The 15,125-nt window shown below is 37.5% G+C and overlaps 1 protein-coding gene across 3 annotated transcripts; it reads right to left on the bottom strand.

Moving 5' to 3' along the window:
* Nucleotides 1–8,364: 8,364 nt before the first annotated feature.
* LOC107799417 (small ribosomal subunit protein uS8z/uS8w) lies at nucleotides 8,365–10,115 on the bottom strand. 3 transcript variants are annotated; one of them, XM_016622524.2, is made up of 4 exons: nucleotides 9,977–10,115; nucleotides 9,273–9,419; nucleotides 9,029–9,189; nucleotides 8,365–8,650 (listed from the first exon to the last, which is right to left on the bottom strand). In XM_016622524.2, the coding sequence occupies exons 2-4, from the start codon at nucleotides 9,403–9,405 to the stop codon at nucleotides 8,552–8,554; spliced, it is 393 nt and encodes a 130-aa protein (XP_016478010.1). In that variant the 5' UTR covers nucleotides 9,406–9,419; nucleotides 9,977–10,115; the 3' UTR covers nucleotides 8,365–8,551. The 3 variants fall into 3 exon arrangements, with proteins under 3 accessions (XP_016478010.1, XP_016478011.1, XP_075075405.1); XM_016622525.2 differs by having other exon boundaries at nucleotides 9,273–9,429; nucleotides 9,977–10,091; XM_075219304.1 differs by having other exon boundaries at nucleotides 9,273–9,414; nucleotides 9,977–10,091.
* Between the last annotated feature and the right edge of the window lie 5,010 nt (nucleotides 10,116–15,125).

Below are 15,125 nucleotides of genomic sequence, written 5' to 3'. Positions count from 1 at the left end.
GCATCTTTGGGCCTGATATTGCGGAACATTAGACTGTTTCTGTTGTGTATTAAACTGTCCAATAACTGAAGGGAACTTAGAAGCAGTCCTGAATTGACCAACACCTTCAGCACATTCTACTGTTGCTTTGTCCACTGGTTTAACAGGTGCAACAGCAGTTCCCTGAGCCAGAATCCCCTGCTCAAATCCCTACTCCCTTTTAGCTTGAGCATTTGGAAATTTAGCCTCTACATTGACAGTCTTCTTTTCATGATCAGTAGCATCTTGCAATGCCCTTGTTACAGTTTCCATTACGTTAGCTTGACCATTAACAATCTTTGATCATGTTCGATTATCATCATAAATTCCTTCAGCGGATCTCTATTGGCCAGCATTAGCCTTATTTAATTCTCCATTAGTTGTTTCAGTCACATTACAGTTGCCAACTTCTTTTGCAACATCGTCCACCGACTGGCCAAATCTTTTGGCAATAAGGAATTCCATGGCATCTCCTTTTAATTTATCAACACTGGACATGCCATCGACCGAATTTTCAGCATCGTCGATCTTATTCTTTAAAAGCAGTCAACACATCTCCTCTACGTGGCCTTGTCGTTTACAATAGATACAATAACCCGGGAGGTTATCATATATTACTTCTTGAAACACCTCGATAATCTTTCCAGATGCATTATCAACATGCTGCAAACGTATACGCATTGGCAGTTTGTCTAAGAGATTGAGAATAACCTTAACTCTAGCAGTGCTAGGTCGAGATTTCACCTGTGTTGCTTTGTCGATAGCGATTGGTTTACCCACTGCATTAGCTATTGACAACAGTGATTGTCGATCAAATAATTCTGGAGATAAGTTTGGTAATGAAATCCAAACTGCAGCCTTTGATGTTTCTTCCTTAGGATTGTATCCAACTGTCCAAGGGAAGACCCTATACTGATGTTGTTCGCCACTGTGCGAAAAAGAATTTACTGCTCGGGCTAGTGCGTTGACAAAATCCTCTGGTTGATCCAATCTTAACAGTAGTTGACATGGGGCAAGATGACCAATCAAGCAATGGCCTTTTATGCTTAGTATTTTTGGCAGTAAGCTTCTTAGAACCTGCAAATCTGGCACTCTTGGAGATAACTTCAGCACAACTGCTTGATGCAGTCCTTCTTCAACAGCAAAAGTTTGTCTTTCCTCTATTGTGAATTGAATTGTAGGTTCCCCATGAACAATTTGGACAGGTTTTAAGACCAGTTTTGTGGAGATTGAAGCAGAATTATTTGTAAGTAATTGAGAGGCGTAAGTTTGTTGAATCTTGTTGTTGGGGATATGCTCACTACCATTTGGATTGGGCTCTCCCACAGCTGGAAGCTGGGGAGAGACGATGGCAGCCATGGCTGCTCAAAACACAAATCCTGCGATCTACAGTAAACTTCACATTAATTCATGAAGATTTTCAAGGCTCCATTGGCGTGAAGAAGCAGATGAATTTAATAAAATTTCTGCGTGCTACAGTAATTGTTACAGTAATCGCGAAATGAAAATTAAGATCTGGAAAAACTGGCTATTGATTTGAGGATGAAACCAACTGGGGATTGTTCGCAAAGAGAAGGGGGTTCTTTTGAGACCAATTTGGTTGCACGCTACATAAAGGCAGTAGCTTTGCAATTTTTCATATAAGAAATGGATGCTACAGTATTTTCAAAAAAAACAAATTTAAGATCTGTTGTGTATAGCTATGGATTTGAAGGTAAAATCAAATGGGGATTGTTATACAAGAGAAGGGGGTTCTTTTGATAACAATCTTGTGAAGCCTTGCCGGATGCCGGAATTATGACTCGTGAATAGTAACGGATTTACTATTCACCCTTCTTCCAAGAGAGAAGGAACCGTTAGGAGTTACGCTTAGGATAAATTGAGGTGTTTGGCGAAGCTTTTGGAAGGAAAAAAAGTGTTTTTGAGGAGAAGCAGAAGCTGTTTTGGAGAAGCAGAAAAAAGTAGCTTCTCTCCAAAAGCACTTTTCTGAGAAGCACTTTTGAGAAAAATACGCTTAGAAACAGTTTTTTTTAAAGCTTGGTCAAACACTAATTGCTTCTCAGAAGTTCTTTTCAAACTAATTAGCCAAACACAAACTATTTCTCACCAAAAGTACTTTTGAGAAAAGTACTTTTGAAAAAAAAACATTTCTCAAAATAAGCTAATTTTTGCAGCTTGGCCAAACGGGCTATCAGTTTGTTCCTTACTATTTTAGATATTGAGACAGCATTGAACATAATGTAGAGGGACAATCTAGAACCTCACTAAATTTATCAAGACTTCGTAATATAGTGAGAAGCATTTGGCCTGATCATACAACAGAAAAAAGAGGAAAATTTATTCAACCAATCTAGTTAAACATATTTTTGCTTTATATGGGACAAAGAGTACTAGATATTGAAAGTGTTGGTTTATGTTTAGTCAACAATGGCATGCTAGGAGGAAGCTTCCTCCTTTGATGTCACCCATGACATCAAGAGGAGGTAGTTTGATGTCACCAATGACATCAAGAGGAGGTCTTTACCCCTATAAATAGATGCACTCCTTCATTTGTAGAAACCATCCCAAAAATAATACAATACACTGTAGTAAGTAGAGAGTTAAGAGATAAATTCTCTTAAGTATAATTGGGAACTCTCCCCTTCCTTTGTTAATAATAAAAAGGCAACTGTTCTCTAGTAGACGTAGAATTATTTTGATCCGAACCACGTTAAATCTTGTGTTCTTTTTTTTACGTTTCCGCTAACAATTGGTATCAGAGCGACATGATTCTTTAACGATCCAAGGAGGAAGATCAAGCAAAGATGAGTTCCATGAAGTTTGAAATTGATAGATTCAGTGGACGCAACAACTTCAATATTTGAAAGATCCAGATGATGGCGTTACTGCGGAGGGAAGGTTCAATCCATGCTATTGACGGAAAGTATTCTAAGGATATATCAGCACCCGACAAGGAGAAGATTGAAGGGGATGCATTGAGTGCAATCCAACTATCCCTTACACCTAACGTGCTTTGTGAAGTGAGTACGGGTACCGAAGAGACGGCCAAACAGTTATGGGAAAAGCTAGAAGGGCTATACCAAGACCGATCAGTGACAACAAGGATGTTGTTACAACGGCGTCTTCACACATTTAAGATGGGGTCAGGTACTTCGTTACAAGATCATTTAGATGCATTCAATAAACTTGTCATGGACTTACAAACTACAGGAATTAAAAAAGAGGAGGAGACGCTTGCATGTGCTTTGCTATTTTCATTGACTTCAGGATATTGTGATATTGAGAATTCAATGATGTATAGCAAGGAGCCTATAAAGCTTGAGCAAGTGCGGCAGACACTTAACTCTAGTGATGTGCGGAGGCACATTGAAGGAGATAGAGATGACCAGGCAAGTGGGCTCTTTATGAGAGGCCGGACTAGCAACATGGAAAGAGCAAATCAAAGCACAGATCAAAGTCTCGTGTGAACAAGAAGAATACAGAGTGTTGGGGTTGTGGCAAGAAGGGGCACTTTGAATGAGATTGCCCAATGTCAAAGTCCAAGGAAAAGGCGAGTGCATCTACAGTTGAACAGGTACATGATTTTGATAATGATTATGTACTAACAACATCGTGTAATAATAATACTCCCTCTGTTCCAATTTATGTGAACTTATTTCCTTTTTGGTCCGTTCCAAAAAGAATGAACCCTTTCTAAATTTGGTAACAATTTAGTTTAAACTTACAACTTTACCCTTAATGAGAAGCTTTTATAACCATACAAATACTCTGGGGCCCATTTGGACTTGTTTAGGACCACAAATTCCAAAAGTCTTCATTTTTTTCTTAAACTCTGTGCCCAGTCAAACAGGTTCACATAAATTGAAACGGAGAGAGTAGTATTTATGGAAACAAATGGGTGTTAGACTCTGCTTGTACTTTGCATATGACGTTCCGAAAAGACTGGTTTAGCAGTTATGAGAAAAGTGGAGGAACCGTAGTAATGGGCAATAATGCAACTTGTGCAATAGTTGGCATTGGCTCAGTTCGGGTTCATTGCCATAATGGAGTCATAAGGGCTATTACACAAATCTGTCATGTTCCTGATCTGAAGAAGAATTTGATCTCCCTGAGTACTCTGGATGAACAAGGCTACAGGTACATGAGCGAAACAGGAACTATAAAGGTGACTAAAGATTCTTTAGTCATGCTGAAAGGAAAGCTGGAGAACGGCCTTTACACATTGGCCAGAAGCACCATTGTTGGCTCTGCAAATGCATCTACAGTGTAGTTATCTAATGATGACAAGGCAAGACTATGGCATATGAGACTGGGTCATATGAGCGTACGTAGACTGGAGATGTTGAGCAATCGTAACCTTTTGGAAGGTGAGAAGATCAGCACACTTGACTTCTGTGAGCACTGTGTTCTAGGGAAGCAGAAGAAGGTCAGCTTCAGCACTGGCAAACACAAGATAAGAGGAGTGCTAGACTATATCCATTCAGATTTATGGGGTCCCTCTAAACTTCCATCGAAGGGCAGAAAGAGGTATCTTCTCACTTTTATTGATGATTTCTCACGAAAGGTTTGGGTGAATTTTTCGAAGGCAAAAAGTGATGCTTTTGAAGTATTTAAAGAGTGGAAGATTTTGGTTGAAAATCAAATGGAGCGGAAAATCATGTATCTTCGCACAGACAATGGCTTGGAGTTTTGCAATGAAGAGTTTAATAAATTCTGCAAGGTTTATGGGATCTCAAGACATAGGACTATCAGGCATACCCCACAGTAAAATGGAGTTGCCGAGAGAATGAACAGAACTCTTCTTGAAACGGCTCGTTGTATGCTCCTACAAGCCAAAATGTCCAAAGTATTTTGGGCTGAAGCATTTCACACTGCTGCTCATATTGTCAATCGATCTCCAGCATCGGCAATTGACTTTAAGACTCTGAATGAGGTATGGTCAGGTGAACCCTCTAACTATTCATACTTATGAGTATTTGGGTGTCCAGCTTATTATCACGTTAATGAAGGAAATCTTGAACCAAGGGCTAAGAAGGCCATATTCGTAGGGTATGTGGATGGAGTAAAAGGGTACAAACTTTGGTGTTTGTCTTTACTCAAATTTATAGTTAGTAGAGATGTCACCTTCGATGAATCCTCTATACTTGATCCCCGTAAAGTTTACGTGGAGTTTTCAGGACACAAGAACAACGAGCAGGTGGAGCTTGCCAAGGAAAAGGATCAAGAGACTCAGGTTAAAGATGAGTCAGAAGATGTAGACCTTAAAGAACTTGCTGTCAATGAACCATACACAATTGCGAAGGGGAGGGAGAAGAGGCAGACACGAGAACCGGAACGCCTTATAGATCAAGCAAACTTGATTGCATATGCATTCGTAGCTGCACAAGAAGAGATTAAGGATCTGGAGCCCTCCTCGTATATTAAAGCAACTTCTTGCAAGCATGTTGTACAATGGCGGTTAACCATGACTGAAGAGATGGAGTCTCTTCACAAGAATCAAACATGGGTTTTAGTGAAAAGACAAAAGGGGAAGAGGACAGTTGGATGCAAGTGGGTCTACCGAAAGAAAGAGGGAATACCTAAAGTGGAAGATGTTAGGTTCAAGGCGAGATTGGTTGCAAAAGGTTTCAGTCAGAAGGAGGGAATTGACTACAATGAGATTTTCTCTCCAGTCATGAAGCATAGCTTAATTCGCGTGCTACTAGCATTGGTTGCACAATTTGACTTGGAGTTTCAACAGCTTGATTTCAAAACTGCTTTCTTACACGGTGATCTAGAAGAGACAATTTATATGGATCAGCCTGAAGGTTTCCTAGCTGAGGGAAAAGAAGATCACGTATGCCAACTAAAGAAATCTTTATATGGTTTGAAGCAATCCCCTAGACAGTGGTATAAGAGGTTTGATGCATTCATGACTACACATGAATTATCAAGGAGTGCATTTGATAGCTGTGTGTATCACAAGAAGATGTCTGGTAACTCAATGATTTATTTACTGTTGTATGTTTATGATATGCTTATTGCCGCTAACAACATTACAGAGATAAATGCTTTGAAGAAACTGTTGAGTAAGGAATTTGACATGAAGGATTTAGGAGCTGCAAAGAAAATCTTTGGTATGGAGATTTCAAGAGAAGACGGTGTTGTACATCTTTCTCAGAAGAGGTATATTGAAAGGGTTCTCGAGAGATTCAATATGCATACATGCAAGCCTGTAAGTACACCATTAGCTCCTTATTTTAAATTTTCAGAGTTACAAATGCCTCAGTCCGAGGATGAGGTGGAGCATATGTTAAAGATCTTATGCCAGTGCAGTTGGTAGCATTATGTATGCTATGGTATGCACACGTCCAGGTATTGCTCAATCTGTAAGTGTGATAAGTAGATACATGTCCAGCCCAGGAAAGAGGCATTGGGAAGCTGTCAAGTGAATATTGAGATATCTCAAAGGAGCTTCTGGTGTTGGTCTGACCTTTCGAAAAAGTGGTGGAGGTATTTCAGTTCTCGGTTATGTAGATTCTGACTATGCAGGAGATTTTGACAGAAGAAGGTCCACAACTGGATACATCTTTACCTTCGTTGGCAGTGCCGTTAGTTGGAAGTCGACTCTGCAGTCGATTGTCGCTTTGGCTATGACAGAAGCAGAATACATGGCAGCAGCGGAGGCGGTGAAGGAAGCTATCTGGTTGAAAGGTTTAGTAGCGGAATTGAGTTTGGTTCAGCTGGAATCAACTCTTAGATGTGATAGTCAGAGTGCTATTCATCTAATGAAAAATCAGAGATTTCATGAGCGCACTAAACACATTGATGTCAGATTTCATTTTATTCGAGATGTTGTTGAAGAGGGAACTATCAAGGTCGTGAAGGTTATCACAGACGATAATGCTGCAGATATGTTGACCAAGATAGTCCCACTCGCTAAGTTTGCACACTGCAAGGACTTGGCGGGGGTGTGCATCAACTGATGCAACTCCGAAGAGAACAGTTGTTAGGTGGAGGTGGTATGTTCAACAATGGCTTGATTCTTCTTGTTTCTTACAACGGGGTTGCCCAATAAACTTAGAAGTTTTGGCCGCTCGAAACGCAAACCAAGGTGGAGATTGAAAGTGTTAGTTTATGTTTAGTCAACAATGGCATGCCAATTGAAAGAGTTGGTGGAAAGAGTTGGTGTGGATGCTAGGAGGAAGCTTCCTCCTTTGATGTCACCCATGACATCAAGAGGAGGTAGTTTGATGTCACCAATGACATCAAGAGGAGGTCTTTACCTCTATAAATAGATGCACTCCTTCATTTGTAGAAACCATTCCAAAAATAATACAATACATTGTAGTGAGTAGAGAGTTAAAGAGAGAAATTCTCTTAAATGTAATTGGGAACTCTCCCCTTCCTTTGTTAATAATAAAAAGGCAACTGTTCTCTAGTGGACGTAGGATTATTTTGATCTGAACCACGTTAAATCTTGTGTTTTTCACGTTCCACTTCTGAACAAGAACAGTGTTCCTTACGTGTTATTTCTGGAAACAATAGTTGCTCCACTGTGGAATGTCATTGTGATATACTCAGAACCTTATGGAGAGGCTCAACACAAATAATTCCCAAAGGTTGTAATCGAGTAGTCAAAAGAAAAAAAGATAATCCACAAATAATTAAACAAAAAAACATAAATGCAAGAAAATATCTTTAAACAAACAATAACTATAGGGACAAACGAATGAAAGAACTATAATTAAACTACATGGACGCAAATAAGATCATGTAAATCAAGTTCAAAAGCCATTTTAAATTTCTAATTTGGCTGAAAAATATGCAATTTTGGGTTTTCAGTCGTGAGCTAACTCATTCTAAATTTCAACTTTCTTACTCTTGCTCATTAGTCATCCTAAATTTCAACTATTCTACTCTTCCTCACTGAAAGTTCAGTCATGACATTTTCTTAACAAATACATATCACTTTTTAATGTGACTTTGTCAATACACTTATGTGTTGTGCTCTTAGAAACTGAAGCCATTGGGTGAAGATGTGCACAGCTTAGCACCTTAACGCCACACTAAAGCGCCAACTGAGCATATAGCAGACAGATGGCTCCACCAAGCTTGAGGGCTGAAGAGTGCTTTAAGGCTTCTAAACAGCAATTGACACAAGAAAAGATTACAAACCATTTACTCAGTGATAAAAATGACAAACGCGGGATGCTCCTATCCAGCTCAAAATGTCAACTAACAGAAACACAAACTAATTTATTTAAATACAGTTTCCACAGCAAAATAAGTAGGCTCTTTGAGAAGCCAAGAACCTCGGATCCAACTGACACTAAAATAGAGAAAGCTTATAAAATAGATCACAGATAGCCAAACAGCAACCTCTATTGGATGTAAGTTAATAGTACTGATCATCTTGTCCAAGAAATGCAGAAAATATCCCTACTAACAATAGAAGGGAAACAAAACTCAAAACAAACTCAGAACCATTTCGATTGTAATGAAGGCCAAAGTACAGCAAAACTGGGTGTTCATCCTAGTCAACATAAGGAGCTTAATAAAAGAAACCAAGAACCTTCCCACCCACATTCTTCCTTCTAGCCTCCTCGTGGTCCATGATACCAGCAGATGTAGTCAGTACGATGTATCCAAACTGCAAGCTCAAACAAAATACTTCAGTACCAGATAAACTTAGTGTAATGCAAGAGACAAAAGAAAACAATTAGTCATTGCACCCTATCTATGTGGGAACACCAAAATCTACAATTTCTATCTTCATTATAACATAATTAACAGGTGAATTTGACTGATTACATCCGAGCTACTAATATAGCTTCATAACATATTCTTTGCTATGGCCATTCCACAAAATTCCATTAGTTACGAGTAATTACAAAACATTCTTCCAATAACTTGTAAAAAGGAATAAATGCATAATCTTCATTATTTAGCATAATAATTTGTATAAATGAAAAGAAAGCATCACACAAATGATCTTATGAGCTGCACAGTATGGTAGATGTTATTATACCTGTCTGGAAGGCAACAACCTAGCAGTCCATCCTTCAATCTCCTTAACTCCAACATCAAAACGAGGACTAATGACGCCACACTTGTTCAACCTACCATTCAGTTCAACTACAATTTTTCCTGACCTGTGATCATCAACATACTCAAATTCTCCAATGTACCCTACACACAGAGATAGAAAATGTAAGAATATAAAGAGGTCAAGAAAAAAATCAGCATAGAAAAAACAAAACAAGCTAAAGTACCATGCTTTTGCATGACAATGAGGAATTTGATGATGACTTTGGAAGAAGGCCTAATCATGACTTGACGCTTTCCCCTCTTCTCAGCATTGTACATGCTCTTAAGAGCATCATTCAACACACTAACTCTCACCATCTTCTACGACTATTCTGTTCCAAACTAATGCAATAATCAGGTTCAAATAATAACTTTAACAAAAATCAGAATACCAAGAATAGCATTTCACAACAAAACTATAGTACAGCAACGAATGTAAGGACCTACAGAAATATGAGCTCAGGACTTGGCATATACGTACTCATTTTCTACAAGTTTCGAAGCTAAAAAAGGCAGACATCACGATCATCCAAGAAAAATGAAACAAAAAGCACAACCCATTTATAAAAAACTAAACTCCAGTATCAGTTTACTAGCTCAAACCAAACCCACAAAAGCTATGAGATCTATAGGCCCCAAATCACCAAATTCTATTTCACAACTTTCTTCACAGCCCAAACTGTCATTTCTAATACTTCACACCGTTCGATACAATCTAAACTCACATGTCCATCATTATTATGAATTGCTATTGAGTCCTAACACCAACAGCCTAGGAAGATAAATAGCTAACAAATCACAACTAAAGTATATCGAAGCAAAATACATAACACAATGTCACAATTCTTTTTTGTTTATACTCGGATATCAAAGAGATTAGCGAACTTACATGGAGCTTTAGGAGCTCTGGAAACGACGACGGCGAGAAGAGCTGGAGATCTGCGTCGCATACAGAAAAGAAAACTTGCGTTAGGTTTTAGCAGGTTAATATATAGTAGCGGGGCGAGAGTTGCTAGGATTTTGCGTGGCGGTGGTGGATATTGTGGGAGTGTGGGAGGGATCTTTAGAGTTGGAAGGAGATGGAGAAGAAAGAAAAAATAACGAAATTAAAATGGGAAATTTTCATAAAGCACTATCTTTTAGTAGTAATTAGCCATCTATAGATACCATTTGCTATATTACGGATTATAGATACCTTTTATGTGTGGTTATAAGATGTATTTGATGTATTTAAGCTATTGTATTCATGAATACAGTAGCAAAAATAGGCGTGAATCAGAGAAGTCTAGCTAATCAGTTATTGTATTCGAGTGTATTCAGCTGTATTCATCGCGTGAAATATGGGATTACAGCTGGACAGATTACTGTATTCGACTATATTCACAGCGTGAAACAGGGGATTACACTGTTTTTAAACGGAAAGTGTATCAATTAACATAATAGACTCCTAATATAACTCAACAAACTCAATTATAACACACAGAATTTGTATTTCTGGTTATAAAAAAGATTCTCAACTGAAAAATACCCCAAAAATATAGCAATCTTCAGATAAATTATATAATACATCTGAATACATAAATTATATTAATTAAAAAAATATATGAATACATTCATGGCATATAGTGAGACGGTGAATACAATGAAATACATAGAATACAACGGGATACATTGAAACACAATTGAAAAAAAGACAATGAAATACACGGAATACAGCGAGATACATTGAATTATAATGGAAAAAAAAAGATAACGAATACAATGAAATACATGAAAATATAGCGTGATACATTGAAAACACATTGAAATATATTAATAGAAAATCAAGTTGCTCAGCCCCAAAACTCTGTCATCTTTGCTCAAGAACAAACCTTAATTTCCGCCTTGTATCCAAATAGTCCTTCCATCTTCAAAGATCTTGCAGAATGCTAATTGAACCGGAACTTACAGATATTAAATCGAAACTTAATTGGTTTCTTGTCTAGTTCCGATTATGGAGTGGGGGAAAACAGTTTCATATAGGAAGCCAAATAGTCCTAGTAAGAAGAGAAGAACACGGTGCTTATATATTTTTGTCCCTACCCGTGTTTAACTTTAAAAGAAGCTTCCGTTGTTTACTCACATAAAAAACCCACAAACTCCTTTTTCCATGAGTCAAAAAATATAAAGCGAGAAAATCCACAACTACTTGCTCTAATTAACAATGGCGGATGATCAAGAAGGGTATAAAGAAGAGACACTAAACGGAGAGAGCTATTCGAAACTTAATGGGGAAGAGAATGAGATGTATCAAGGTAGGGAGAGAAAGAAAATAATATAACTGAATAGCGTATTTAGTGGCTTAAGGCTAGGAGGTAACCAAAATTAAATATTTTGCTATAAATCTTAAAAGGTATCTATAGAATATAATTTTTTAAATGATATTTATTTAAAATAAATAAAGTGTTAATCTTTACTATAGGAGATAAAATGAGCATAAATAATTGGCATCTTATAACAACACATAACAGAAATTGGCCATTTTTTAGCTTTATATTAGGTTTGGCAAAGATAGTCCCAAACAATTAGCATTATATAGCCAAATCTTAAAAAAAACTACTCTCTTTTATATTCTCTCTCAAAAAAAACTACACGTGTATTTTGGTTTTCCTCCCCCTTTCTCTCCTTGTATTTCTTCTTCTATCTCTTCTCTTTTGCTCTCATAGTTTAGCAAAAATTCTTGCAAATTATGCAAAAAAAAATCAGTGGGATGAAAAGGTAAGGTTGATCTCACATCAGAAAAAATCAGAAGCAAAAACTAAGAGAGAAAAAATATATTTCAACTTTATTTTTCTTCTCTTTTTTTTTTTTGGATTGAATGAATGGGTGTGATTGAAATTGGTTGAAAATATCTAACGAGGTTATATACAAAATTTGACCAATATTAGCAAAAATTAAGAGAGAAAAAAATATATTTCAAATTTGTTTTTCTTCTCTCTTTCTTTTTTTGGTTGGATTGAATGAGTGAGTGTGATTGAAATTGGTTAAAATACCTAAACGAGGCTATATACAAAATTTGAGCAAGATTAGAAGTAATTTAGACTGATTTCAGGTAAAAAATCAAACCTAAAAATCCAACTATGACATTTGTATATCACGTTGTATATCGTGTACTTTAGTGTATATCACGTTGTATATCGTGTACTTCAGTGTATATCACAAATAGGTTTTTAAGGACGTATGTGTATATCACTTTGTATATCGTAGAAACAAATTCAGTGTTCTGAGGCCTAAAAATCTCCCTTTTACCTCACCTTGATTTGTGTATGTGGTCCGGACCTATATCCGGAAAGTCTTCTATGTGAATATATGAGAAATAGAAATTTATAGAGTTTAAATTTAATTATGGTTGACTTTGGTCAACATTTTGAGAAAATGGACCCCGATCTGTATTCTGACGATCCCGAGAGGTTCGCAGTAAAATATGGGATTTGGGCGTATGCCCGAAAATGAATTCCGAGGTCACAAGCATTAGAAATCAATTTTTGAAAGAAATTGTTTTACTGAATTATCTAAGAAATGAAGAAAAGAATTAATATTTGAAACCATTGGTATCGGGCCTGTATTTTGGTTCCGGAGCCTGGTACAAACTTGTTATAGTATTTAAAAGATAACTGTGAAATTTGGTAAGAAATGGAGTCTATTTGTCGTGAGTTGGACTTCAGGTTGAAGAGTTATGAACTTTAAGTGTTCTTGAGGAAAATGATGAGTTTTGAGGTTTAATTCATGGTTTTACATGTTATTTTGATGATGTGATCATACGAGTAGGTCCATATAATGTTTTTGAGTTAGTATACACATTTGGTTTGGAGTCCCGAGGGCTCGTGTGAGTCTCGGGTAGGTTCTGGGATGTCTTAGGCTTAAAATATGGATGTTGCAGGTTTAGAGAAGTGCAAATCTCTGAACCCACCAGTGTTGTCCGCGGTGGGGGCTTTGCGGCCGCACTTGATTTTGTACGGTCCGTACAGGTTCATTGGTCCGACTTTGAAAGCCTATATCTTTTGATCTACAAGGAATTTTGGGATGATTCAAAAACGAAAGTTGTAGCCCTTCATGTCTAGTTTCCAAAAACGTAAAGAAATCACAATTTGGACATATTTAGAGAATGTTATGGCCAAAATACTAAAGTATATCACTGCAGTCAACTTTGTGAGCTCCGCGGCCGCACTCCATTTTGTGCGGTCCGCACGGGGGGTCTGAGAGTGGTATATTTAAATGGGATTTTCAGTTATTTTTCATTTTTCAAAACCCCAAAAACATAAGAGACGACTTTTCAAACAATCTTTCTTCTTCAAAACATTAGTAAGTGATTTCTAACTCATTTTCTTTACTCTTTAGCTTCTTTTTACAAGATTTCATCCTAGAATCTAGGGTTTTCAAGGTGGAATTGGGAATTTTAGGAAAAACCTAAGAATATTGAAATTTGGAAGATTTAGACCTCAAATTGAGGTCGGATTCCAAAACCAATTATATATCCGAGCTCGGAGGTGAATGGGTAATCCGATTTTGGTCTGAATTTCGGGTTTGTACCAAGCGGGCCCGGGATTGATTTTTGACTTTTTGGGAAAAACTTTAGAAAACTTATTTCCAAGCATTAGAATTGATTCATTTAGCATTTATTAATACAATTAATTAACTTGTGGCTAGATAGAAGTGAGTTGGTGGTGGAATCAAGAGGTAAAACGATAGTTGAGGCTTGAATTGTGTTCGTGGCATCGAGGTAAGTGTTTGGTCTAACCTTAGTTTGAGGGATTAGGAGTTGTGTCATATTTGCTACATGTTATTTGTTGAGTACGACGTATAGGCATGTTGACGAGTATCTATACGTTGGTGTCAAGCATGACCGTGAGTCTTAAATTGAAATTGTTGTATTCTTGATAAATCCTACGAATGCCTAAGTTGTTGATTCTCTGTGTTGAGCAAGGATTGTGATTATTATTGTGGGAATTACTTATGATTGAGCATTGGTACTAATTGAGGTAGTTAGATGTTGGAACAAGTTTGGTTATTGCTGATTTCCCTTGCCGGGACGTAGTTACTTATACTGTCGATTCTCTTGCCGGGATAGTGTTGTTTCTTTATTGATCCCTTGTCGGGACTCTTGTTGTGATTGGTGTTGAACTGTATATTTGAATCGGGTTGCATGCCACAACAATATTATATTTGGATCGGGTTGCACGCCGCAATAATATTATACTTGGATCGGGTTGCATGCCACAACAATACTATATTTGGATCTGGTTGCACACCGTAACAATAATATAATTGGATCGGGTTGCACGCCACAATAGTGATAAATGATATGGATCAGGTTGCACGCCGCAACAGAGTTATTATGTTTTGGGATCGGGTGGCGCGCCGCAACAATTGATAATACGAAGTGTTTATAGATTGGTTACGAGTACCTTATTGTTTTGCTGTAATTTCTAAATTGTTCTTATGCTTTTCTCTTAATTTACTGTTGGTACTGATATTCCCCCACAGCATGTACCCCCTCCCATCTTTACTTGTTCCTTTCTGTGTTATTTTCCATTGCATATTATATAACTGCACAGGTTTATTTGGTAGTTTGGTCCTAGCCTCGTCACTACTTTGCCGGGGTTAGGCCAGACACTTACTAGCACATGAAGTCGGTTGTGCTGATACTACACTCTGCACTATGTGCAGATCCCGGAGCGGCAACTTTTGGACCGTAGCATTGGGTGGATGTTTTCAGTCTAGAGATCCTGAGGTAGTCCTGTAGGCATCCGCATGCCCAACGTTCTCTTCTATCTTTATATGTATTCTATTTTCATTTGCATCTGAGACAAATTGTACTTTCTTTTCAGACATTTGTATGTAGTATTCGTAGACAATCCGTGATATTGTGACACCGGATTCTAGGTAGAGATGTATGTTGTCATTGTCATACTGTTTATGGTTAATTTATCAGATTAAGTCTTCCGCTTGTATCTAATTATCGTTAATATTTCATTGTTATTCACATGTTAGTTTAAATA

This window comes from Nicotiana tabacum, chromosome 8, assembly GCF_000715075.1.
Source record: "Nicotiana tabacum cultivar K326 chromosome 8, ASM71507v2, whole genome shotgun sequence".
In the NCBI taxonomy this organism is placed as follows: Eukaryota; Viridiplantae; Streptophyta; class Magnoliopsida; order Solanales; family Solanaceae; genus Nicotiana; species Nicotiana tabacum.
The sequence above is the reverse complement of the archived record's forward strand: the minus strand, read 5'-3'. Positions and strand labels throughout refer to the sequence as shown.

Bases quoted from the DNA above. Each gene is read 5' to 3' on its own strand.
- LOC107799417 (XM_016622524.2), bottom strand. From the start codon at position 9,405: ATGGTGAGAGTTAGTGTGTTGAATGATGCTCTTAAGAGCATGTACAAT. The intron at 9,190-9,272 runs GTACTTTAGCTT...CTCTGTGTGTAG, and splicing joins CATTGTCATGCAAAAGCATG to GGTACATTGGAGAATTTGAG. The intron at 8,651-9,028 runs GTATAATAACAT...TTGAGCTTGCAG, and splicing joins GGTTGTTGCCTTCCAGACAG to TTTGGATACATCGTACTGAC.